The 27,884-nt window shown below is 44.7% G+C and overlaps 1 protein-coding gene across 1 annotated transcript; it reads right to left on the bottom strand.

Moving 5' to 3' along the window:
* REL (REL proto-oncogene, NF-kB subunit) lies at window positions 1–27,448 on the bottom strand. The gene is made up of 10 exons (XM_062489425.1): window positions 27,387–27,448; window positions 22,347–22,489; window positions 19,756–19,904; window positions 15,912–16,003; window positions 5,894–6,034; window positions 2,117–2,221; window positions 1,620–1,832; window positions 1,230–1,298; window positions 1,053–1,127; window positions 1–741 (listed from the first exon to the last, which is right to left on the bottom strand). Exons 1-10 carry the CDS (start codon window positions 27,391–27,393, stop codon window positions 11–13), a joined length of 1,725 nt encoding a protein of 574 aa, XP_062345409.1. The 5' UTR covers window positions 27,394–27,448; the 3' UTR covers window positions 1–10.
* Between the last annotated feature and the right edge of the window lie 436 nt (window positions 27,449–27,884).

Below are 27,884 nucleotides of genomic sequence, written 5' to 3'. Positions count from 1 at the left end.
CAGCGCCGGCTCACGGGTTATAGCTCTGTAAAATGTTATCGAAGGGGAAGGACTGGTAGAACTCATCGGTGTGGACACCGTCGGTGTCATAGAACTGGCCATCTGCCAGGCCGCCCTGGTGGGCGCTGGACAGTCTGGGCTCGCTCAGCACCTCCTGGTCGATGAAGCTGTAAGTGGGCTCGACCAGGCCGGGCTGCGAGGCAAAAGCGGCGGCTCCGCTGCCCGTGTTGGATCCAGCCTGGGGCAGCTGCAGCTGCTGCCGGTGGCTGGCAGCTCCCAGCACGGCGCTGAACTTCTCCAGGCTGATGCTGCTGCAGCTCAGCTCGTCCGTGTCCATGCCTACCATGCCGGCACCGGAGGCACCACCGGGGAGGTTCTGCAGCTCGGCTGCCGACACCACCACGGCTCCCAGCCCGTTCGTGCTGCCGTAGGTCCGGAAGAATCCCGAGTCCTTCTCGTCGGGCCAGGCCAGGGCGCTGTCCGGGAAGGCCGGCAGGGAGCTGCTGCTGCCCGGGGCGCTGGGCTGGGGCTCGGTGTTGAAGCTGTTGTGCTGGTGCGAGCCGAGCAGCCCGGCCGGGGCCGCGGGGCTGTGCAGCCAGCACGGGGCCAGCCCGTCCTGCTTGCCCGGGGCCAGCGCCGGCGTGTGCGCCAGCTGCGAGCAGCCCTGGTACAGCTGGCTTGGGCTGGACAGGGCTCCTAACCCTGTCGGCATCATCAGCGTGGAGGGAAACATGTTCGGTTCTATGGAGAAAATGCCACTTTTAGGGTTTTTTTTTTTAATTATTAATGGTAAAAAGCAGAGGAAGGACAGCAAGATTGTGTGGGCATTTCCACTGTCTACTTGCTTCACTGCTACCCAGGATGGACCCCAGAGAGCTGCCTACATCACCCCTCTATGGCCCACACTGAGGCTGACATAAAGAACCGATAGGTTTAAGTTACCTAGAAGTATCACTATCTTACAGGAAGAAACCTTTGAGAGATTAGAATTTCAAGCAAAGAGGAAGGCACTATCTGTTTAAGCCACTGTCAGATTGCAGGCAAAAACCTACCTTTCTTGATCAGCTTCCCTTCAGGAGTGACAACAGGGAATGAGGCTACTTTGGGCCTCTCCATCGTGTTTGATCCTGTGATGGAACACAACACAAGTGTGCAGCATTTAGAGGAAACAGCTCCATCTAAATGTAAGTTCACTCAAACAAGAAGAGAAAGGCAAATGTTTTCCTTACCACAGTCCTGTATGAGCTTCTGCCAAGCCAACGTTGATCTTTGCCTTTTTGCTTTGTTGCCATATGGATCTACAGGGAAAGGAGTGGAAAGGGGAAGTGTTGCATTTCTCTTTAAGGTCTAAAGGAACTTCCTAGTGGCACCAAGCTTTAGTAGGAATTATTTAAAGGAAAATATTGCAGGCATGGCAGCACTAACAAACCATGCCAGTGTTACCCAACAGTAATTCTGCTATTTTCACTGAAAGAGGGAGTAAACTGACTGCTGTAACTTTTCAAATCCAAACCTCTACTTTGCTGTAGCACTGCTGTAGATTTTTTATCAGTTAAGCCAGTACCACAAGCCCTGCATTGATCATGGCTGTTCAGAAGGTCATCTCATTGCAACCATACCCTTTTCATCTGGCAGGTATCTGAAATCCATGGGTTCACTGACTTCCTGGTCAGAGGGCCTCCTCAGCTGCATCTTCACCGTGACGGGCTCGGTGATGTCTCTGAGGAATGGCGGGGTCCTGAACACAATTGCAACTTGACGGTGAACATCAGCTTGGGAGAAGGAACCTTTGGCCTCCCAGTTGTCCAGGACAAATCTGACTTCTATGTCATCTAGGCCATGAGGAACAGAAGATGCTTGTTAAGCTGGGCAGCTGAAAACTTGCAGCAGAAAAAAGGGGAGCAAATTGAGGAGCCTGACTCAGAATTCAGAAGTGAAGTAAATGGCTCAACTTTCAAGGCACAAGAGGTGCTCAGATCCCAAGAACATGAAAGCTGTTCCACCCTGCTACAAAACCAAACCACTTGGAGGTGTGTGGTGAAGGGTTTCAGCCTCGCAGCAGGAAAATGTGTCCATTTGGGAAAAAGGGAGAGAGGAAAAACCTAGCACAGGTTACCTTTCTGAACTTTGTCACACAGCAGAAATATTTCATCCCCTCCTTTGACACTTCCACAGTTCTTGTTCACACGACAAATTCTCAATTCTGCGGTGTTGGGAGCTCCTGGAAGCAAATAGGAAAATGTCATGACATAGAATTACTGTGGCTTTGTCACTGTTGGATAGGAGGTGCTGGGAGTTCAGGCATGTGAAGGGAAGGCAACAGCTGGAGGAGTGTGACACCCTGAAATCCACACAAATCCACACAAAGTCACTCCATACAGGAAACTCAGGAGCAGGGTCTGATATTCCATGATCCTACAGCTTATCTCCAAACACAAGACAACAGCACTGCTGTGCCACCCACTCCCTAACTACTATAGAGAAGCCTCAAATACTTCCCCCACTGATGTGGTTATGTTCAGCCCCACTGCCCTTCAAGCTGCAGAATTCAAAGCAGTTCTGTGAGTGACTGATTACCTGGTACAGTCACACTTCTCTGGAAAGAAGTGGGCTAGCAAGTCAGGAGGATTCCCCTCTCTGAGTGTCTGGATGTAATTGTATTCACAGAGGTACTTGGCCATCCAGCCTCTCCTCTGTTCCTCTCTGCAGGTGTCCAAGAGCACATAATTTAGGACCATAATTTCACACCTTCACTGAGAACAGCAGGTTTCACCCCAAAACACTCAAATTTCAAACTCCAGACTGTGGCTGTAGCTGAGCAGCCTTCAGGATAGCTGTGGATGGAGAGCTGCCTCTCACCATGAAATAGCCCCCACTGGAGGCTGCACATTGCATTCCAAACAATCTCATTGCTGTGGGATGGAGCCTGGTGGTGTCTGGCTCCATTCTGGAGCAGCAACTCCAAACACATTTAAAATGTCTGGAACGATCCAGCTGGTGCTGCTTTGACACCATGAAATGGATCCTCCATGAGGCTCCACCACCACAGGCTCCCCATTCCAGAAATACAAAAACCAAAGCTCATGGTGTCAACCTCAACAAAAAACCAAAGAAACAAAACAAAATAGAAACAACAACAACAACAAAAACAAACAAACAAACAAAACAAACAAACAACAACAACAAAAGAAACAACCTAACAAATATGCTTTAGACTCTCAATTTGAATCAATTCCTAGCCAAGTGCAGATACAGCACAACACAGACTACACCTAGAGCAGAGCTCCTGGTAACCTCTCACCAGTCCCCAATTATGTAGTTACTATCTGCAGTTATTACTGTCATTATTATAAGTGGGAGCTACAGCCTCATGTACTACATGACACACACCACTTAATTTGCTGAATGAATCAGAAACGTTCAAGGGAGGGGAAACCAAACAAACCCAGAAACAGCACAGGGCCATGTGACTTATAGTGTCATGGTGCACTTTTCACAGGAAGGGTAAATTAAGAATTGTGAGGAAAAGCCTAATTTTACCAATGTTTCACTTCTGTGTGCTTGAATGGCACTCAATAGCAGAGAATTACAGAGTGTTTTGGTTTGGAAGGGACCTTAAAGATCATCCAGTGCCACCACTGCTGTGGCACTTTCCACTGTCCCAGGTTGCTCCAAGCCCTGTCCAGCCTGGCCTTGGACACTTCCAGGGATCCAGTGGCAGCCATAGCTTCTCTGGGTAACCTGTGCCAAGCCCCCCCCACCCTCAAAGTAAAGAATTTCTTCCTAATATTCAATCTAACCCTCCCCTCTGTCCATTTGAAGTCATCAACCCCTGTCCTGTCACTGCATGCCCTTTTGTGAGAAATCCCTCTCCAACTCTCTTGCAGTTCCCCTTTAGGTCCTGGTAACAGATTTTTGGGACAGTCTCCTTCACTGGAATCTGTTGTTTTGTCCTCAGACAAGGAATTCAGAAGGGAAATCAACACACACAAATGCCAGCAGATGTGGATGCACCACTGTGCTCTCAGCAGGAGTGCTGAACCCAGCACCTGCCTCAGAGGAAAATGTTCCTCATCTCCTGACACCTCAACTCCTGCCCAATTCCTGTTCCTCACTCCCCTATACCACATCCCTGGTAACAAACCCCTAGAGAAGCAAGCTCCCCACTGAAAATCACATTGCTTTTAACAAGGGCAGGACAACATGTTCTACCCAACCCCATTTCTCAGAAATGCAAAGCTGCCTCATCTGACTCTTCCTAAGAGTTTTTAATATGCAACTTGGGAAATTTCTGTTCCAAACCAGTTAACTTCAGAAGCATCTGGAAGCAGAAGGTGCTCAATTTGAGACATTTGCAGCCTCTGCTGATGGGTTTGCCTGTGTAATGTGGATATGATTCTTCTGTGTCTCACTATCCAAAGCAAGTGGTGACTACAAAGGATGAGAAAGTGAAGAAAATACTGGATTTGAAGTGTCCAAGCTGGTTTTCAGAGTATTTCTTTAACAGGAGTATGCTCCCAATCTAAGGAGATCTGTGAAGGCTCAGATCTCAGAGCACAGGGTTTTCCTGCCTGCAGTCACCTGAGGTACAGCACAGCCATAGGACAGAGCAACTTTAACCAGGCTCACACTTCTAAAACCCATTCGGATCTAAAACTTAGCAGGGCCGTTTTTTTTACAGTTTGTGGTTGCAGCTCTGCACAGGTTTATTTACACGGCTGCTATGCTACAGGGAGGGTTTTGGGCGCCTCCAGTGCTGCCCACAGACACCCCCAGTACCCGCCCCTGCTTCCCCCACCACGTTCAGCCCCAGCCTCTTGAAGCTTGGTGAGTAATCATGATTTGGCACATTTCTAAATGGCATCTGAGGCAGAGCTGCAAATCTGGAACATCAGTTTCTATCTCAACCCTGATTATTTCAGTGCAAGGGTTCTCAGTAACACAACACTTGGAGTTCCAGCTTCCAGATCATTCTAGAGGAGACTCTAAATATATCAGAGCCATCTGAGTTCATACTCAACATATTCACAAGGGTTGTGCCACATCAACACAATCCTAACGACTTCAGGAAATGCAGATCTCATTTTATTCAGAACTTTCTACTAAAATGAAGACATCAAATATTTAGCACGAACACACCCACGGTGCAGAAATGAAAAATGCTGCAGGAAAGTTTTCCAGGATTAAAAGTTCTTTTGCTACTCTGCCGCCAGAGAGGAGTCCAGTACGCACTGGGGGATAAAATCCTCAGCTCCAAGGCCCTATGGATGTCCAGTTTTGTGGAATGTGGAAAACAGTGCCAAGAAGGGGTGTCATGTACTTCTGTACCCTCTTGGAGCATGGCCAAGGACTCCTCCATTACCCACCCATACAATGAAACAGTCACCAACCAGGACACAAAAGGCCTTAAGACAGTTTTCCACTGGGATAAATCTTTCTTGAAAGTCCCATTCTAGGCCCCTCACAAGGCAAAGGCAAGATTCCTCAAGGGCACAGACTGGCTCCAGAGAACTCCCTTGGAGAACAGATCAGCCTTGAGGCAACCATCCATCTCACTACTATCACTTTAATCACTTGGCACATCAGCCACGAGCCTTTCCTTGCAATCACTGCTGTGTGTAAACAAGGGCTGGAAAAACACCTTTGTATGTGAGTCCATGAGTGCCATGGACAATCTTTACTCTAGTTGGCCAACATCTCATCCTGGGATTGTGTTTGAATGTATGCTCGCTGAGACTTGCCATGTGACAGTCATTCACTTGGCAGTCCCAAGCCACAGAAGTGACCCAGAACTGGCATAGACCTCAGAAAGCTGGCATTTCTCATCCCAAGCTAAAGAGAAAAACAAAAGGGAAAAGAAGAAAAAAAGACATTTGGCTGAGCTGGTACTCACTGTTGTCATAGATGGGGTTGGAAATCAGAGGAGGAAGGGCTATCGTGTAGTTGCCATGCTCGTCAGGAAGGAAGGCTTGGAAGCAGAGCCGTACCACGTTGAGGTCGTACTCGTCGATGTTGTGCAGCTGCTCCTCAGGCACTGAAGGTCAGACAACACTGAGGGTCAGTTACAGAACCAGCACAAGTTCTTTACCAAACTGGGGATGGATCCTCACCAGTAGAAGAGGTGGTGTTGCCCAGGCACACATGTCCTGGTAGCTGGACAGGGGCTGCATGAATTAATCCCTTACAACAAACAGTACTGAAGCCTTTAACGCTTTCCCTGCACCCAACAAGGTTCATCTGTCCAGGTTCTCACACTATTTCTTGTGTCTGGATACCTCACCTTGCCTGCCACAACAGTTTCATGTATCTATAGTATAAAAGTAATTTTTTATTCTTCTTTGTGCATGATAAAATTTACAAAATTAGTGTTGTTGCTCAAGAGAAATATTTTGGTTAAAGATTTTTTGCACCGCTGGGAGACTTTTCCTACATGGTATCCTACTTTTCCATACATGGTATTATTTTCCTCTAGGAACTGAGATGGAAAAAGAGTCAGAAGGCAATTCCTGGGGCAAGAATGAATCTGAAACAACAGAAACCACCTCCCTGCTCCATCAACACCAGTGTCACAGCTGTACCTTTCAGAGCAGGGGTTAGTGGAGCCATTAGGATACAGATTTGTAACACAAGAAGGAAAGCCTTGCTGGAAAGGATCCATTTCCTTGCATATTCCTCCTCCCAGTGTAAAACCCAGCAACGCATAACCCAAACTCGGCGTTTCAATTTTGTTCACTCCTTATTTCAATTATAAGACACAGGACTTGGGGTATCATTACTGAACATTTCATGCATTCCCAGCTTAATGGACAGCTCTGGGAAGAGCAGCCCCCTCTGAATTTTACACTTTCCTTTAAGGTGTGACACTAAACTATTATGTTGACATTCAATGCTAGCAAAAATGAGAAACTGTCTTAATTTCACTTAAATAGAAGTACTGATAATTAAAATCACTGCAAGTGTTTCTGTTCTCCAAACCCCTCCAAGCAGCAGTTCAGATGTTTCACACTCCTCACAATTACCCAAAGCCAACGTGTGCCAAGTCACCAGATCACCAGCTCTCCATTCTCCTCCCCTCCCTTTCAAAGGGCTCTTGCATAAACAGAAGATTAAACGTGGCTGTGATAAGAAGCCTGGGGACCATGCTGTACTTATTAGATTTCCTGCTCTGACCTTCAGCATTTACCACTGGCTCAGGTCTCCACCCTGCCACAAGTGGGATTCCACAATGCCCACTTGAGTGACTTCTTCCTTTTACATTTTGATAGTGTGAAACAGTAAGTATGATGAGCTCAGAATACTTTCCACTGGCATTTTGAGTCCTTCTGATGCTCTGAATATCAATTTCTCCTGGACTATACTGCAAAGGGAAATCATGTCAGCTTTCCCCTTTACAGGCCTGTGATCTGCAATATTTCAAGGCAAATATGGCAGTGAGTACAAAACTAAGCAACAACTGTGTGAGCTTCAGAAGTGGTGAGGCCCAGGGGAGTTCTGCCCATGAGCACTCTGCAGGTTGGTGCTGAATGTGTCACCAGATACACAAAGTTTTATGCTTTAATACACTTCATACTTTTTATGCTTTAATACACTGAAATAAAACAGGATCTTTAGGAAACAGGTTGGGAACAGACAGCTCCTCAGCCTGATTTGGATTTGGCTGACTCCACAGCCCAGCTGCCTCTGGATACAGCCTGATTCAGAGAACACAGAATGGAAAATGCATTTTCCAAAGCGCACCTTGCAGAAGGGCTATCAGGAGAGCAGGTCTAATCCATGAAGTGGCATCATGGCCAGCTTCCAAGGACACCCTGACATTAGGGCTTATTTTCCTGTGCTGTGTTAGCCATTGGCAACCATGTGGATCCTCCCAGAGACCCAAGGGGTGGTCAAACCTCAAACCTCTTCACAATTAAACTAAGCACAGAGATTCAATACCTCTGCCTGAGTAAAATGTTTTGTAGATAGAAGCTGAGCACGAAATCTGGATCTGGCTTCTGACCCTGAATCAAAAGTGAGGACTTTGTGGTTGTGCAACCAAGTTCCTCTCTCACACTAAAGCAGCCTCAGTCCCACTCTGTGTTTTCCACAAGGAAATTGTGCCTCTTCCTCAGAAACATGTAACAGCAGACTAAAGCCTAAGAGTACTCTACAAAAGCAAAAATACTCTAGATATGGAGAAAATTAGCAATGCTAATGTTCAAATTATGACATAATTTCCTATGCTACAAACTTGCGCAAATTCCCAGTAAATCTGTTTAGCACCTGACACAGGAGTGGTGTGCCAAGAATGGGAACAGACAGAATCACTGTGTACAGCTCATTCTATTGCGGCAAAACCCACTGCTCCTGATTTGCATATTTTTATGAAGGATTTAATAGAATTTTCAAAAATCTCTAGTTTGAAAGAGGAAGTGTTCAGTCAAGAGTGATTCCTCTTGGGCTGTTTTTAACCAGACAAGAAGAACATAACAGTGCAAAAAAAAAGGAGAACAAGACAGCTGCAACTCCATCTTGTGATGACACACTTTAAAAAAAGAGAGAGACCAGATTCCATGTGCATATGAAGAAGCATGGAGCTTTCACCGATTTCAAAACAAGACAATCATCCAAACAAAATAAAATCTTGTTATTTTCAACAAACATCTAATTCTGCTCCCTCTGAAGTCAATTTGAGAGCAGCCACTAAATGGGAATGGATGCTGGCTTATACCTTGGGAATATTAAAGCAAACAAAGCTGAGGCAGACAAACACCCTGAGTAATGCCTGGAGCATGGCTGGATGGAGGATGGTCATGTCATTCTGTGTTATTCCACCAACTTCTGTGCAGAAGGACAACAGACAGGGGTTAAACCTGACAAACCTGAAGTTATTAAAGTTAGGAAACACTGTCGAAGATTTTGGGAACCCTATGTACTGTAGAGGAGGAACAGCCACTCCAAGCCCTGCATGCTCTGCACAAGCAGGACTGAAACCTAGGGCATCGCACACGTGAAGCAAAAACATCGCCCAATGTGGCACCTTCGGGGCACAGGTGTGGTGAAAAAAGGTTCCAACACAACACATAAACCAAAAAAAAAAAAAAAAAAAAAAAAAAAAAAAAAAAAAAAAAAAAAGGGAAGAAGTTCTCTCGGTTTTGGCAAGGGTTCAACTTCCTCTTCTGTCTGCTGCTCACTGTGTGGTACCACACCTTAGTGTCTTCATCTGGATCCAGCCAAAAGAGCTGGAACCCAACCAGAAGCCTGGGTATGTTCCTGTGATGGCCCAATCTAATTACAAAAAATAGCCTTAACCTGGCAGAAATTCTAACTGTAGTTACCTATGCACACAGGAATACATGAAGGAGTATTTGTAAGCTTTACAAGGAGCTTTCAGAAGTAACTCACAGAAATTAAAGTAGTATTTTAGAAGAACCAAAATTCTAAGGTAACTATCAAATACGATGTCCAAAAAAAATCCATAAAAATACCAGCAGCACCATGGTAAAAGGAAACCAACCCCACTCAGCAAGATTCTGGCAACAGGGTTGCAAAAGGAATACCTGGAGTTACAGTCAAATGTGGGAAGGATTTGCTGTTCATCTGGAAAGGCGCTACACCAACCAGTAAACAATTTCATTATAGATCTGTTTACAACTCTTCTGAACAAAATGCTTGTTCCCCAACTTCACTGAATAATCATCTTGGAAATAATTCCCTAATCCATTATCTGCTAACGTGGGAAGAGATCAATACAGCCCCAGTGTGGGCAAAACACCCCACGTGAGCTGAACTGTGAACCCCTTTCAACCTGAGCTGGCTGACCCAGGCAGCTCCCAGGCATTAGGTCTGTGTTGTCCCTGTCTCCCAGATTTTGTCTCTAAAATCCAGAGATGCCCCACTGCAATTTCACTAAATTCCATTGAGAACCTGCTGGATTTGCTTCTGTACTACAAAACTGGAGACTATTCTGTGCTCAACACACCAACAGGCAAGTCCAAATTTGGACATGAAATTAATAATGCTGGTAAATGTCAGGCCTCCTGTTTATTAATTTCTAATTATAGTTTTATAGTTTTTTTGAGTATTTCAATAGCTTTCAACATCCAGCAAGGCAAATAAAATGTCATTTATATTATTAAATTAATGGGGAATTAAGGGCTCTGATGTTCACTCATAAGGTGATGCTTCAGAGAAAGTGAAAGTCTATTCTAAACACTGAAGAGAAATGATCAAGGGTTTGGGTTTTTGACTGATAATGTGACACCTATCAAACAGCAGATCCCATCACCCAGATAATGATGTTAACCTTCTGGAGTGGGCAGAGCTGGAGGCATCTCAACTTAATCAGCATGGAAACTTCCAGGGCAAACAGTGTGGTGTGCCACAGTCAGAGAGGGGGCTCTGTGGAGAGCACAGCTCACCCTGCAAAGGGACATCCAGTGACCTCCCCCTGTCAGTGAGGGGCTGCAGGGGCACATGAGCCACATGAGATGTCAAAGAGAATGACCTTCCCCACGTTAGAACACTGCAGAGATCACACATAATTCACTAATAATCATCACACATCACTCCCCACATGTGTGGGGAACATACATCATTAATAATCATCATGAGTTGTTTCTCTCTTACGCAGATGAGGGTTTTTAATTTAGGGATATGCTGGGAGCTCAGTTTCATTTAAGGGATGACACAGAGGTGGTTTGCCTCCAGGGTTTTGCTCCTGGAGTACAAAGATACCCCCCTTGGCCCTGATACCGACCGGGCAGTCTAACTCAGTCCATGCCAGAAGTTGAGCTGCAAAAGGTGGTTCTGCCCAACCTTTCCAGCACTGCTCAGGCTGGCTTAGCTCTCATGTGGTGAATCAGATCAAGGAACTGGTCTGGCTCAGAACTATCTTGCCAGAAGGGAAGAGGAAAATGCTTGTTTTCAGCCAGCTGGTTCCCACGACAGGCAGCCCTGGCGCAAGGGAATCAGTGGAAGTAGAACTTCTTCCAGAGCTGGTGCTGGTTTACACCAGGTTCAACCAGGCAGGCAAATGGGCTGCAAGTCACAGGTCCCTCTCAGTGCCCAGGAGATCCATTTCAGATCCATCTTATCCCTCCAGCCTCTGCCCCTGCTGCAGCCACAGTTGTGCTGGTATAGCCTATTACTAACTCCTCCACAGAGGTAGGATTCATGGAATGGTCGGGGTTGGAAGAGACCTTAAAGATCACTTAGATTCACTCCCTCCCATGGGCAGGAACACCTTCCACTATCCCAGGTTGCTCCAAGCCCTGCCCAACCTGGCCTTGGACACTTTCAGGGATGAGGCAGCCACAGCCTTTCTGTGCCAGAGCCTCACCACCATTAAAAAATTTCCTTTGCATATCCAACCTAAATTCCCCCTCTTTCTGTTAGAACCCATTACTCTTTGCCCTATCACTATAATCCCTGATGAAGGGTCCTGGTGAACCTGGGAACAAGGGGAGGGAAGGACTGCGGCAGCACTGTGTTTCTTCTCCCAATACACCCACACCTTTTTTATTCCACTGAGAGCCACAAAAAGGTAATTTTCAATCAATTCTGCAGAAAAAAAGAGAAACTTTTATATGGATCTTGAAACAGAACGTGCATCAGCAACACCCATTTTTCAAAAAGCAAAAAACTCAGGGAGTTAATGAGTGCAAACAACTAAAACTCAGATGCCATTCTGCAGTCAGTAAATGCCCAAACTTCTATGGATACAGCTCCCTGGCTTACAGAAGAAAGAAATGCAGGGAAGACAAATGGCCTGGCCAAGGGAAGAACTGGAAATACAAATTAAAACTTTCAAAACTCAGCGCTTGTTTTGCCTAGACAATGTTTCTCTGGCTTATTTTCCTGTTTTAAGTTCAATGTGAAAAAGGCAGAGCTGGAACAGGTTTAAATGAGCATATCCATCAGCCTCTGTACATTCTTAATATACTTCTTTAGCAGTTTTTATCATAAAAAAATAAAGTCAGCAATTTTTTGCCATGCTACTTGGTAATTTTCCTTTTTAAATAATTGGAAAGGGGCTGTCCTTTATATTAGCATACATCTTTTGGAATAAGCAGAAAGGAGCATTTGCATGAGAGCAGAAGAACAAAGGGCTTTCCAAAGCTAAGTGCTAAAGTCATGCCATGATCAGGACATGCAGCTTCCCTCGAGTGGGTTTACTCTGTGCCTCTTCAAAAGCTGATGACTCTCACAACTAAGATTTTACACCTTAGAATTTAACTGGGGGAGGTTTGCACGTTTGTTTTAATACAAGAAAAGAAGCTTAAAGTTCCTTGTGATATACGAGGAAATCATTACAGTGGACACCTTCAACCCATTCCCAACCCAAGAATTCTTGCTGAGAGCTGCTCGTGCAATCCACAGCTCCATAAAACTCCCTGTGGGTGGAGAGGGGGGGATCCTGGGGACGTCAGAGGAGAGGGGGTTTCTCATGGAAGCAGTGCTGGAGGAAGCTGCGGGGAGGGGACGGCTTGGGGAGGATGCGAGTGCGGCGGGGGCGTCACGGCACAGACGGTGACGAACACGGAGCCGCCGTGGGGTCAGCGGCTGGCGGGCGGAAAGGGGAAACAGCAAAGGAAACACTGCGGAGGCACACAGACGTGGTGAGGTGTGGGGTGCAGGGGACAGCCCAAAAATGAACTGCACAGTCGTCAGCACAAGCAACTGCAAAGGAGCAGGGAGCTTAAGCCTGTGGCAAGCTCCAGCAAAAGTCAGGTTATCCCCTCTGATAAAAACTGCCTGGGACTGGGCAAATTTGGCAATTCTCTGGGGTCTCACTCCAAGACAAGCTCAAGGTTTTCATGCCATCATACACTTGGTTAGAAAAAGGTCAGTCCTCTGTAACACTGCACTGAGTACAGTTTTTCCCTAATTTCAAGAAAACACTTAGGGCTTTTCCTCATTGACAATTAACTCAAGTTGTTATTAACTCAATTGTTGTCTCTGTGTCAAGTCACACCCACTCACAAAAGCTCTTAACTGAAAACTGGCTCTTCTTTTAATTTGAGTTGGCTGTACATCAGACAGTGCATGGGAAGACAAGGATATGGCACAACTCAACAGATCCTAAAAGAAAACAAACACCATAGAAAGCAGACATGGACCAGCTCCACTGGAGGAGTAACTCTGCTCCTTCGATGCTGTGCTATTTGTATCATCATCACCATGCCCAAGAGTCCTAGTTACATGTTAGGCTGACACTGTGCCCCACTTCCCTAGAGTACTCAGAGATGAGAGACAAAAGGGATTTAGAGAATTCTTGAGATTGTTAGAGGACAAAAATATATGGGATGTGCTTTGGGAACACAGCAGATCACAAACATGGGGCGGAAACAGCAATTCCCTCTCTCTCAAACAAGGCTAACATAAGAGGAGCAGCCTGATTGCAAGTCATCCATCCTAGTGAATGCTCTACAGCCTATGCTAAACTTCACAAGGGATAAATGGTGCCAGCCAACACTGGGAATTCACAGGGAAACAGTCTTACACACATACACTTGCAGAATGACTCCGATCTGCAAACAAATTCCAAACACCCAGGGATTCCAAGGCAGGCATCAATTGCATAGGGTCAATACTGAACCCCTCTTCCACAAAAGGAGGCTCAGGACAGGCAATGTTTGTTCCAGAAGAAAATGGGAAAGAAGAAGAAAAGCCAACCAACAGACAAGCAGCCTGAAGGCTCATTTTCCATGAAGTTTCTTTGATGATGTCATACAAGAAACGAGTAACACCAACTTGCAACCTGCTTAGAGGATGCACAACTCGGGAATGTCTCTGAACAGGGAAGTCAGATGCCTTTCTGGAGACACAAAGGTAAAGCACAATGCAGTATGGATTCAGCACAGCCTTCACAACCCTGGAAAAGGTACCAACACTCCTCTGACCTTAAAAAGCAAGCTAAATCCATACATAAAACCCTCAACCTTATCAAGCAGCAAATGCTGCAGTTACTGCTGCTCACAAAACCCTGTTCTGATCAACTAAATAAACACATAAAAATATTCCCGTCACTAATCTTATTTTATTAGACCTTGGTCCCAGGCCTTTCTGGGCTCGGCTCAGCGTGGGACTGTCCTAGAGGCCATTCTTGCTTTGTGCTGACACGTTAACACATGCTGAAGAGCAATGACACAGCTGGGGATTGCCAGGGCCCCTTCTCAGCACAGCCCCTGCCCAGAGCAGGCTGCTGCCCTGTGTGTCACCCAGGGCATTACCATGTCATTGCCAGGGCAGGAATGTGGCCTCCTCCACTGCTGGACTGGTGGGAAGCAGCCCAGGATCTGCCCAGACGCTACCAAGCGCAATCACCCAAAATTTATTAGTGAATGTGGAGTTAAGTGCCAACAACTGTAAAAAATCTACTTCCTTCTATAGAAAAGTTCCCCTTTTATTGTTTAAAATCAAAGTAGATCTGGCAGAATCAAGGCAACATAATTAAAACCCTTAAAGTGTTTAACTTGTGCTGATGAATTAAACTCTTGTCAAAACACTTGTGTACATACATCATCATAACTAGGGTAATTGTTCAGATGGAACATCAGGGCCATCAACCTGATTCCAAACAGCTGCTCTAAAATGAAGAAAAATACCTAAGACATTTCTTATTCAGTGATAAATTCAACATCCTTCTTTTTGTCCCAGTTCAGGGACATGTATTTTTAAAGCCAGCGAGAAATCCAGCTCAGCTCTCCATAAAGGATCTTCCCTGAATATAGCAAGAATTCTGTGGATATCAGAAAACTCATTGAAGTGTCTGGAGGACCTCCAAGCTCCTGCCACACTTACAGAAATATATGACTATACTGACACTACTTACCTAATAATTTTGGGGTATTGATGCTTTTCATCTAATTCCCCCAGTTGTGCCCTGCATTCTTCATGTGTTGGTCCCACTCCAGTTGGCCCAAAACTTTGCAGTGTGTTCCCCACTCCCTCTGTGCAGGGAACTTGGCAGTTAAATTGCTGTGAGGCAGTTGGTTTAGCAAGCTGATCTGAAGGGAAACCACTTTTTTTTTTTCTTTGTTTTCGAGTTGGTTTTCCATTGGAGTAACTCGCTGCAGGGCAACGCAGCCCATGTGTGGTGGTGAGAGGAAAGTGGTGGGAGTGTGTGAGCAGGGATGGAGGGAAGAGCAGGATGACTCCTTCTGAGAGCAGCCCACAGATCAGTCACATCAAACAAAACCCTGTGGGCAACCCCTCACAGGTGTGGTTCTGCAGCAGCAGGTCCTGCCTGTGACCTTGATGAGCCCAACCACAGCATCACAGGATGGTTTGGGGTGGAAGGGACTTGAAAGATCATCTTGTTCCAACCCCTGCCATGGGCAGGGACACCTCCCACCAGACCAGGCTGCTCCAAGCCCAGCCTTGACACTGCAATCCTGCTGTGGATTTCTGAGCTCCCATGCTGTGAAATCAAGTGAGGGGCAGTTCCCAGGGGGCTATCAGCCTCCTGACCTGGTTACAAAAAACACAGCAGGAGAAGAGAAAGTGGCAAGTGAGATTTGTATTGGCTTAAGTGGCTGCAGAGTTATGCTAATTCAGTCTTTTACTCTCATCACTGCCAAGACTGGGGAAATCCAACTCCCAAGACACTTGTAGAAGTTTCCAGGAGAAGTTTCTGCTGCTATCCCATTCCTTCTGTCCAAGCAGCAACTCAGACTGCTGCTGGGAATTACAAAAACTCAATTAAAAAAAAAAAAGGCAACTATCCAAATAGATTAATCATGTGATGACCAGAAAGAAAGACTTGGAGGGACACAGAAGGGGAAGACTGTTTCTCAAAAACAGATTTTTTTTTTTCTGAGAGCAAAACAAAAAAAAAAAAAAAAAAAGCACCAACAGAAAAGCAAAGGCAGGACAGGACAAACAAAAACCCATCACCCTGCCAAGAGAACCAGCTGATTTCCACTCACCATTGAAAGGGTTAATTTTCTTTGAGATTCGTAAAGAAATTGATTCCTTCAGGTCTTTCTTCTTCACACATTGAATGCCCAAGTTCTGAAAACTGAAGCATATATGGCAAGATTTCAGCAACTAATGACATCTTCAGTGTAAACTTTTTATTTAAAATATTCATGCTAATTAGTGTGATTACATCCAGTGTAAAAAAAAGAAAAAAAAGCTTCTTTTGAGAAGGGTGTACAAGACCTGAAGAGCAGAGATGCTGTTTTTTCTAAAGTAAGGGCAGACACAGAAGAAAAAAAAACCCTCAAATAGATTTACATTATTAAAAATATATATTTCTATATTAAAAATTATTACTCTGAAGTAAACCTACAGTGACCGAAATGTTAGATACTGAGTCTTGGGTGATTTATAGTGACAATCATTTTTGTAATAAATAAACCTGATAATTTACATTAGTTAAAGGATTTGCTCTCCTGCTTTTATCAGGGAATGTAAATCTTAAACACTATTATAAAAGATTTTTCTTAAAACAGGTCAAAACAGGTTTTTAAATAATACAGTTATGGAAAAGTTCTGAAAAGCTGCAGCTCCTTCTGATTTGCATAAAAGTGCAGGTCACCCTGATGCAGGAGGCGGGGGGAGTCCCAGGTAGGCTGACTCTTTCCCACATGGAAAAACCATGACATCATCAAAGCTGAGTGGATGTAAAGCAGGAAGTTAAAAAAAAAAAATCTGTGTTTCATGATGTTACAGTAAGCTCTGAAGATGGGTTGTAACAGCAGGCATCTTTCTCCAGAAGTCCCAGCCATTTCCCTTCCTTTGAAACTCCACAAACTTTCTTTGCTTTAGCAAAAGAGCATTTTACTACACCTAAAGATACTCCTTGCTTCTGCCAAGAGTGCTCGTACACTTCTGAACAAGACTATCCTATCATGATGTTAAGTTTAATTTCCCTAAACTCCCTTGTCTGCACCCAACATACTGCGTTCAGAGGTTCCCAAACCCTCTGCCATCAGGCTCCACTTCCAGAACCTCCACCACTAGAGGAAGGCGCAGGCTTCCTTTGCAAACTGAACATTGCGTGACCTAGGGGAAAATAAAACACAGCAGCATCTCATAATTCACTAAAGCACTTTGCCTTCAAGTCGTGGCTACTGACATTCAGATTGGGACTGTACCTTGATGTATGGAAACCTTGATGGAAATAGGATGCAATCCTATTTCCACCTGCTTCTGGAAGAAATATTTCTTTAGGGCAGTTCCTTATACCCCCAAAAAAAGCCTCTCACAAACAGGAGCCTGAAATTCTCAGATTATCAATGTTTTCTAAGCCTGTGCTGTCACAGTGAAAGTGTGTGTTTTACCATGCCTAAGCAGAGGCTGGGTCAGAGGAGGAACTGCTGAGAGCCCCAGCAGGGCTCTGGGGTTTCACGTCGATGGGTGCTGACAGGAAGCAAGCGAGATAAGAAAGAGAGAGAAAAAAATTAAAAACATCTAAAAAAACTATGATATCATCCTCATAGAGAGGGGAAACTAGGAAGTAAAAATGTGAGTACACAGGCAGCCCCACAAGCTCTGACTTTCGTACTCTTGCCTTGATGTCTCGGCCAGGGAGGGCTCTGATCAAGTTTGGGCAGCAGTACAAAGATCATTATACCACAGGCAGAACAAAATGCTTGGGAACTTTAAAACATGGGGAGCTTTGAACAGCAGAAAGCAGCGTAATTACTCTGAGCAGCCCAAAATCTGCGATTAATAATTCTACTTCTACTGAGGAGGAAAAAAAGAAAAAAAAAAAAAAAAGAAAAGAAAAAAAGGATTTTTGTTCAATTTGGGATGCTCAGCAAGAGTGAAGTGCCAGAAACACTATTGACAGAGACATCTCCTTCTCACTAGTACTGGATGAGGCTTTTCTCCAACATGGACTTGAAGAGAAGAATGTGAAGACTGAGTCACCAGCCACAAAAAGGAAAATGACTTTAAACATCCAGATCCAATTATGGATCATACTGTTCTTTCATCTTAAAGCTACCAATGATTTGTTAAAAAAAAAAAAAAAAAAAATGAGTGTACTGATGCTGGAAACATTTCAAAGGGAATGTGTTGAGCCTCCTCCCATCAGGCTCTCCAATGTCAGACACAAAGCTCACAGTTTCACATTATCAATAAAATGAAAGTAGCCCACTTACTATTCCATAGGAAACTGAGAGGCTCATATCCTAAAAATATTGAGAAGAATTCATGGATGAAGCAAACAAGCACTAGTGCCTGACGTGAAACAGAGGCATGGCATTATGCTAAAGGACAGGATTTGATGCAAACATAATGGAGATGAAATCACAATCTGCAAATAAATAATTGCAGAGCATCCCAGTGTTTCTTGGCCCAGCGTCCTGTAATGGCCTCTCTGACAGGCTCATTTCGTGCCTCCACACTGAACCTTGTGTAACCAAATGCCAAGAGGAGAAACAATTGCCAGGGTCTTCCTGCACACAGTGATGGGAATGCAGGGCCAGAAAAGGTGTTAAGCAATTGAGCTTTTCTGCTTTGGATCAGCAGACACAGAGCTGAGGGGAGGAAGTGGGATGGACCAGAACAGCAGACTTCCTTTGACCTTGGCTGAGGAAGCTTGATCTGAGAAGGCAAAGGGGAAGCTGGTGAATGGGTGGCCAGAGGAAGGTGCAAGGTCCTGTTAGAGTTTAGGACATTTGCAAGTCAGTGTGTCCTGTGCCACCAGAACACACTGCATCACATCCGTGATCCCTTGAGCCTGGGCTGGATGCTGAAGAAGCATCTCCACTGTTTATTTCATCACCACCTTCAAAACAGATGCATCTTCAGCTCTCTCCTTTAATAGTGTCCTACTGACTAAACTCATGTAAACATGGAGTAATTTCACCAACACCAACAGAATCCCATTGGCCTGAGAACTGTGTGTAAGAGCTATTTATACACTGAAATATTCACTTGATTTTCTTCCCAGGTCTGTTATGCTTACCCCAAAGCAATAGCCTACTTCCATATTCCCTACATTGCAAACTGTGAACCACAAACATCTTGCCAGTTCTAAAGTCCCCTCTCCAGCAATAATCACTCCATGTTCTCTGCAGCTTATTCTGCTTTTGTTTTATTATGTGAGACTTGATAAACTTTGAGCAAACACCAACAAATACAACTGTATTTGAGATGTTCTTAATAGCACTGAGAAGCGTCTTGTGCGCATCCTGAGTTTCCCTCACTGCATCCACAAGCAGATCCTTCCCTGGCACACTTGCTCTTCCAGAGCTAGGCCTGAGCAGAATCTGTATTTTCACTCAAAAAAACCTCAATCCAAACAACAAGCAACAACAGTGACAGCTACTAACACATTTCTAGATGTGCCACAACCAACCACTATCTTCTAAATTACATGGCACTCAACCACTACAAACTTTCTCCAGAAAGTCCAAATATAATTTCCATGGAAGATGTGAACTTCCCTCATCACCATGAAGTATGAATTCTAATGCTCTTACCCTATTACTTTTCATTTTTACATGTAGGAAAGAGTCATGCTCAAGAGTAAGATGTATTAATGAAAAAGGCTAAAAAAAGTAAGTGGGAGAAAGGAAAAGAAGACAGACTTTGGGAGAATGGATAAAGAAAAGGGTGACAGGAAAGAAAAAGTGCAAGTGTAGTATTGGAAAAAGAAGGAAATACTTCCAAGGGAAGTTCCCGGAGATGGATTAGTAAACTACAGCAAAGACAGCACTCTAATTGCTCTTTTAATCATTAATATGAGCTTTAAAACACAAGATTAGGAAATCACTTGCATAATAAATCAAACTCCCAAGCAACACCATTACTCACGACAGGACTCGCCGTTCTGGCCCAAACTCAGCTTCGTAGTAGCCATCTCTGCAGTCTTTTCCAACCAGATCATGAGGGTGTGGTTTGTAGGGTTCATTCTTTGTTACCAATGTAGTTCTTATTTTGACTTTTCCAAAATAGTTCAGAATCTACAAAAATATGAGAGATGTTTTCAACATTTTAGGTATCAGTCCCCACCTGTTACAGAAAATCAATTTTATCCTGAAACACTCTTCTGGTGGAAAAAAAACCAGAGCTACGCAGGTGACCACAGAAACATTGCTTGAAGAACAATTCTACCTGCAAAGATTTTAGGAAAAAATAATCCCATAAAGCTTTAGGGAGGAGGATATTACCTGTGCATGGAACACTAAGTAGTGAAAGAGGACCTCAACAGATACAGCATGACACAATCCCCTCTGAAGTTGTTGGGTTTTATCCCAACTAATTCTCAGAGGAGTATTCAATCTTACATTCAAGCTGGGGAGTACCAAAGTCTCAAGCTCCTACCAGAGCTTTCATCAGCCAATTCAATGCTCCTTTCTCAGGTGCATGAAAGCAACCTCAAGCTGATGGCTACCAGTGAAGTCACCGAGTGGGGGAGTGTTAAAGAAAAAAAAAAAGGGAGGAAAAACAGTTTGGCCTAAATTGTTTGGCACATAAAAACTTGAAAGCAAATACAGGCTCAGGCACACATTTGTGTAGAAGTGAGCTTTCCTCCTCCACTTCCCCTGCCCTATAACTAAGAGTTTCTCTCCTTCCCTTTCTCCTCCTGAGACTCTAAGGATCCATCACAATCCTTTTAGTCAACACCTCAAACCTTTTGGCCTGAAATGTGCTTTTTTACCTGTCATCAGCTGTTTGCATCAATCTCCAATTTGGCTCCATTCACACTTCACACAAGCCACTGTTACTTTTTACCCTTAAAATGATGCTTCCATTACTCCTTCACTTTGTTCATTTCTCCCTCATTTCACACCCAGGTCCAATAACTTGAAAGCCTGATCTTGCTGCTTTTGGTTCTCCAGTTCCTTCTCAATGTTCATCTTCATAACCACACCATTAAATTTAATCTCTTCCTGGCCCCTCTCTTCATGTTTCCATCTCTAGAGGGGACTCCCCTGGAACCTAATCAGCACTAAAGCCTCCCACGGGCTCCAGGGAGGCAGGAATTCACCTAGAAATCACCTGTTATCAGTACAATCAGCTCTGTCATCAATAGTCACCTTTCAAAAGGATAAACTTGGCCTGGCTTGCAAAGTCACATACCCATGTTCTATCTCCCCTTTAGGTTCTGCCTGGTCTTCATGTGCAGCACAATCCAAGAGAAGAGGAATCGAGGCTTGATTCAGCCCATCCAGCTTGTGCCCTGACACAGGCTGAGAGTCTGTGCAAGCCTCTCTGCTTTTGCCAACAGCCCACACAGTTCCTTGTTCAATTGGCAGAGTGCTGAAAAAATGAGTCTGGCATCATCTCCATTTCCTGCATTCCCTAACCAAATCTGGCACTGTGATAGTCAAAGGGAAACCTTCTTTGCGTCTTCCCTTAGTAATTCTGGCTCCAGGGCTGGACCAGCTTCCACAGTTGCTTTATGCAATAGAGACTCACTCTGCTGCTCAACATATGATTGCCAACACTCTCCTTCTTAAACACTCCCTCTCAAAGAGTTTTTGTGCCTCAGCATAAAACATTGCATATTTGTCACATTTCACAGCCTCTCTATCTGCTTGTGTCCTGCTGTGATTCCAGAGACTCCATTTATACTTGCACACTGCAGACACAGATACACAACCTCTGTTCCTGGTCAGGAAGATGGCATCTTGAAAAAAGATAGGGGACCAGAAATCCTTTTCTCTTACCTTACCTGTCTAGGGTCTCATTTGTCCAACCTATGAAAGCTACTGCCCAAGCCAAGTGGTTCCATTCCAGCTCTACTGTTTCTATCTTTGTCCCTGCTTTGATCACAGCTGTCAGGGCTCCTCTGAATCCCTTCATTCTGGATATCCCAACCCATCCATGGGGCAACCACCCAACTCATCATCACTGCAGATGCTCTGAGGACACAATTCCCCTTTCTCAGCTCATTTTTCAGTTCTGACTCCACACACTTCACTCCGGTGTCTTTTGCAGAGCCCATCCGTTGTTTGCTCGTACCAAGCGCCTTCTTTCATGTTGCGCCCAGCAATGTTTCAAAGCCTTTCCACATTTTGTAGGCAAATTCCTTCAGCGCTCTCCCAAACTTCATGCTGCAGTCCAAACCCACGTCACCTAACTAAGAAAGCAGAGCAAACGTGCATACAGAAAAAGCTGCTAATGAATGGCTCCCAGACCTTGAGTCTTTGCTACATCCCCTCTAGCAGCACTTTGTAAACCACCTCTGCACCTTCTCCTCTTTCTGTAAACCAAATCTTTTCGTGACCAGGAGCAAGTAACTCCTTTCCCACTCTGCTGCAACTCCATTTGCATGCGAAGGAAAGAATCCCATAACATGAGATGAAAAGCATTGTATTTACTGTGCAGAGTCCAACACATAGCTACGAGCATCATGGTAATGTGGGCAATGGTAATTCCTAGATAAAAGCAGTATTTACCTGGATGGAAGGGAAGGTCTTATTGTTTTCAGTACTGTGTTCTCCTGGAATGCTGCCTGCTGATCTTCCCTCACATTTGTATCTGAAACGCATGCCCCTTTGTCTGGGTTGCTCAAATATTTCAATGTAGGGCTCAGGGCCACCTTAAAAATAAAATATTTTCAATGTTAGGACACAGTAAAGCTTAAAAAGCAGCAGAAGATGCAAGAACTAGAATTTCTAGACTTTTGATTTACATTACCATCTTTCTACTTGGTCTACCTTATCAGAAAATCCACTCTTCATTTTTAAGTACATGCGCATGTTGAAGGTGGGGTACAAGGGAAGAGAAAAGATTTGGAAGAAACACCCATGGTACCAATACCATGGAAGTAATTAGCAAAATAATACACCCTTCCCTCCATCTCATCTAGAACTCAGCTTCTTATAACCATCATAGAAGATGTGTCTCATGAAAGAAGATTTTATACAACAAAAACCAAATCATATTATTTTGAGTGAATGGTTAACATTTTTTTGAATAATACAGTTTTAACAATGGCTGTTCTCTCCAAGCACTGGTTCTGTCAACTGCTGTGTTCTCTTAAGCATCCTCTGAAAGTGAAGATGTTTGCTCAGACCTGATTGATTTAGTTCCTATCACAGTGCAGCAGAAACTACTCAAACTATGCAAAAAAATCGCATCCTACTGGGTGGAATACTATCACTGTGAGCTCAAAAAATACCTGATTACTCGTATTGAATTCTACATTTTGGGCTGCCCATCTCCCATGGGGCTGGTTTCTAGTTGCAGTATCTCCCCAGACAATGAAACCTCAGAAAAGCTATTGGGCAGTTGACAGAAGGAAGGTTTTCAGGAAACACAGAGTGATAGGTGAGAATAAGAAACGGCAGAACTCTTAAATGGGGGGGTTAGAAAGCCTTCAACTTAGGAAGAGCCTAAGTACTTTTCAAGTGATGTTTTATTGCCAGACAGTAACAAACTATTTAATATATCTCACTGAGAACATCAAACAGGACAATCAATCAAACAGTGACAACAGTGGGATGGCATGTGAAAAATAAACAACAGAGTCTAAGTAAATATTGTTGAAGTTGAATCATCACAGTGCTACACCATCAGAACAATGTAGCTTATGGAAATGTCTATTGAGCTCTCTGTCATCTTCATATAATAGCATCCTCCTCAAGCAAGGCTGAACATCACAAACAAACAGGACAGACAATATCCTGTGGCACAGCACTGAAAAAAAAGTGCTTGGGCTTCAACATAATAAGCAAAACAGTTATTAAATATATTGAAGTGCTGAAAGGGTAAAAGAACCCCTACTTCCTTTTGCCCAAGGTCTATGCTGCCTGTGAGTCCACAGCACACACGTTTTGGCAAAGAGGTGGATTCCAATCCTAACTCCATAATAAAGGCATCTATTTTGCTGCACCTACAATGGTTTAGGCACCCCTGCCAACACAAAGCTTGAACTTTATGCCTGGGATTTGTTGATAGCAGAACATTTCCAGTGCTGCAGCAGTTCATACCCAAAGTAGGAAAATATTATAACCTAAGAGATAAACTAATCAAGAGCAGCAAAGAAGGGATGGATGGAAAGAACATCTGAGACATTACCTCAGTGTGACCTGAATGCACATTTATCTGTCACACACCTACAGGCAGTGGTGGAGCTGCATCTGCCACTGTGTGAGAGCAGCTCTTGTCCTGGGATGGTCCTCAACAGCTGGAGCCTCTGCAAAACCTTCAAAAGCACAAAGGCACTTCCACTTCAGACTGTGTTTAGGGTCAAAACCTTTGAGAACTGTGGTTCAGGACTCTTCATAGACCTTTCTAAGAGTCAGTCAAAATGCAGTTTCTAAACTGATCACCTCCCATCAGGTAGATTTTAAATAACTTTCTGATCATCCGGCCATGAGCTGTCACATTAAATGCACATTAGCTGCTAGTCTAGGTGCAGATACTCAGCAGGATGGTCCCTTTTCTAGATACTTCCCAACTCTTTACCTAACTCTCCTTTAGACAAGCTTTGCATATTTTCTCTTTCTGGAAAGCAAGCAAGTTCAGCAAAAGGGAAGGGGAAGGCAGGCATTGATAATAATAAAAGCCTAGAAATTATGTAAAGCTGGTTTCAGAGAGAGCAGGAGGCTGAGCGTCTCACAAAACCATGCTCACACATCTGTGTACAGCTATTTTAACTTTCACACTTCAATTTATTTATGCTATTGCATTGATCAGCACAAATACAGACACGTATCAACATACTAAATTAACAATCTGCTTTACAAGTTAAAATGACAACATTACAGCAAAGTGCCTACTAATCTTCTTACTGGGAGATTCTCATGCCTACATAGCTACTAACCAGACATGCAGGACACCCACAGACATTATGCATTTCTCAAAACTAGCCAGAGCCTCGCGGCTCAAAACTACAAGAGCATAAGCACTCTGAGCACCTTAACTCCTGCTGCTTTAACCAACAACTTCCTTCACATTCTATTAATACTCGCTTGAGAAGGCTATTTCCTCACCTCTCAAGAGCCCCTTTTTAAAAAACTCTGGGCTCAGTGATTTTTATTGGGCTGTGGTCGAAACAAATGTCCTTGAAGGTAAACCCACCGCTCAGCAGCAGGTGTGTTTGTGGGAAAGTAAAGCTCAGTGATGCGGCAGCCTCCAGAGATTAAACATTAAACTTCATTTCTGTCTTGGCTGCCTCTCTCTCTATTCAAGAATCACGTTGTCATCTCTGCTGTGATTACCAGTGTCATCATGTTTTGTGTAGAGAGGAAACACACACAAGTGTTTGTGTGAATGAGAGGTATTGCCAGCACTCTGCAGCCAAGTGTCCAGTGTTCCCTATTTCTGTAAATCAGCGATGTGCTTGTGAAGTGGCACAGCTTAACCATTTCACAATCTGCTCACACACACACATACAGAGGTCTGTTAGCTCTCACATACAGACCTTCTCAGGCCTCACTTTACTTGTCAAACAAATGTGAGATATGCCAAAACCCAAACTCTCACTAATTCTGGAAGAGAAATGAGCATTGCACAAAATGCTACTCATATTTATTACCCACTTGCCCACAACAACTACTCCATAAAGCATTTGAAATGGAAGAAAAAAAAAAAATCTAGGTAAACTTTCATCTAAATTCATAAGAGTTTAATTTGTCTTTGTAATTAATTCTAATTGCCCATACACATGCTAGCAATAGAAACACTGTGCTACACATTAAAATCTGCCTGTTATTTTTTTCGTTATTGAATTGCTTTTTTCCCCTCCTGCCCTGAACACAAAACTAAATAATTTTAAAGAGAATATAGGAGGTCAAGCATCCCAGTTATATACACAAGACAAGGAGGCAAAAACAATGACAGCTTCAAGAGTTCAGCAAGGAAAAGAGGTAGAAGCAGTGACAGCTCTGAGAGTTCAACCAGCTATGCTCATTCAAGAGCTGAAGGGTGTTTTATTGTCACATTTTGAGCAAAACAAAGAGGAACAAAAGGACAATCCCTGAAACTCGGAACAGATTTCATTCAGACCTGTCCACGACAAGAAACACGGTAAGTGATGATTTGAAGTTTAAAGCCTGTGCCATGAGGGAGGAAGTGTGACACGCCGCCACCGAGCAAAGTGACAACCCGATCAAGGGTTCTGTCTCGGTGCTCTGTTCCAAGCAAGCAGGCTCTGAAAGAACTGCCCAATTTGTCATTTTCTTGCACGGCCAGGAGTGCCCGGCGAACAGACTCTCCATCAACACCTGCGTGTGAAAGCAGAGCAGCTGTGGGTCTTTGTGGAAGATGTGAAAGTATCACCCGAAACTCTCCGGCCCCAGGTGACTGCAATGAGACACAGACTGAGAAGTGTGGCCCTTTAACTCTGATGTCACTGCTCTGTACAAATCCCTGGTGGCCCAATAATTCTAAAAAGCAAGAATCTATCCACTTGTAACCTTCTGCAGCACCTCAGGCAAAGATGGTGAAACCTTTGCTACAGCACACCCCAGTTTAAGCAAATGCAACTGGAAACATAACGCGATTTGATTTGAAAAGCAGTAATCTACCTAGGGCTCCATAAACTGCACAAATTGTAACAGACCAAAGAACGCTCATGAACTTCCTCTTTACTATCGTGTTACATTACAAAACAGCAGCTAAAAGAGGAAAAAAAAAAAAAACCAACAACAACGAAAAAAAGAAAAAAAACCAAAAGAACAAAACAAAAAAACCCCACAAAACGACAAAAGCTAGCTAGTACCAGGAAGTTATAAACTTCCCCCGCTGAAAAAAATTTCTTATCTGGTTCTTAATTACACTGAAAATACAGAAAGACACGAAGAAAAACAAACCCCTGAAACGGCTCTCTCCTACTTCGTACATCATAACATTTAAAGCACAAGCCCAGCTGTTTTCTCTCCGACAGTTAGCGCACCTATATATTTATCAGGAGAGAAAGTTCATACCTTGCTAAGTGGGAACAGAACACACACACGTTCAGGTTCTGAAAAGCAGCTTTGCCTCGAAATACTATTCTAATTAGTACAGCCAAGTTCTAAATTTAGGGGTGTTTTTTTAACCCCAAGAAAGATACCAGAGAGACGCCTCCCGAAAGGATGACAAACTCGGTTTAATTTAGCTTCTAGAAACTTAATTGTGCTTTTTGTTGTAATTACTCAAAGCACGATCCCTTATCTGCACTACTTTGCATTTGTGCCATCACTGTTTCTCATTCATTTGCATTCCCACAGCCGAGTTCCGATGTGAACGGGATCCCGATGTGCACCTCCCAACCTTCAGCTCGTCTCCAGCCCAGACACGAGACACGCGTGCTTATTTGGCGCCTAAACGCTTCCACTCCACAACTTCAAGGGACCCATTCGAAACGGAACCGCATTATTTACCAAGCTCTCACCGCGGCTCATCCCAACAGCCCCATCGCAGTGCAAACACACCAGCGAGGGAGGGCGGAGAGCGCTCGGAGCCCCCGGGGTCGCCGCCCGCGCCCCCCGCCCAGCCCCGCCGCTCACCGGCCATGCTGACAGCTCCGCTCCGGCCTCTGCGCCGCGGGGCTCCGGCCCGGGCCCGCACACCTCGCAGGCACTCACGGACCGCCGCGGCTGCCGGGCTCCGCCGCCCTTTTCAGGGGGAATTTCCCGTGGGGCGGGCAGGCGGGCGGACGGACGTGCGCGTTGAGCTGTGGGGCGGGGCTGGAGCCGCCCCCCTCCCGCCCCCGCCGCGCCCCGCCCGGCACCGGCACCGGTACCGGTACCGGGATGCCCCCGGGGCAGGGAGACCCCCTCTCCGGGGTGGAGGTACCCAGGGAGGGCACGCACAAGTCTGTCCTCCGGTCCTGCCCTGCCCGGTAGCCAAAAGTAGAAAGGAAAAAGTTCAACTCCTCTGATTTCAGAGGTACGCCGAGAGCCTGTTTCCTTCTGTACTCTCACCGTTGCAGAGCATCGCTCCGACAGCCCCGCTCTGTCAGCCTCCAGTGACCCAAGGGCTCCCCTTATCCACCTTTTTCTCGG

The sequence above is a fragment of the Cinclus cinclus genome, chromosome 3 (genome assembly GCF_963662255.1).
Source record: "Cinclus cinclus chromosome 3, bCinCin1.1, whole genome shotgun sequence".
Lineage (NCBI taxonomy): Eukaryota > Metazoa > Chordata > Aves > Passeriformes > Cinclidae > Cinclus > Cinclus cinclus.
This window is presented reverse-complemented; position numbering and strand designations above follow the sequence as displayed.

What these genes read in the sequence shown, in the direction of transcription:
- REL (XM_062489425.1), bottom strand. An exon ending in CAACCCCATCTATGACAACA is followed by an intron (nt 2,222 to 5,893) that starts GTGAGTACCAGC and finishes ATTTGCTTCCAG; the next exon opens with GAGCTCCCAACACCGCAGAA. An exon ending in GAAGCTCATACAGGACTGTG is followed by an intron (nt 1,128 to 1,229) that starts GTAAGGAAAACA and finishes GTTCCATCACAG; the next exon opens with GATCAAACACGATGGAGAGG.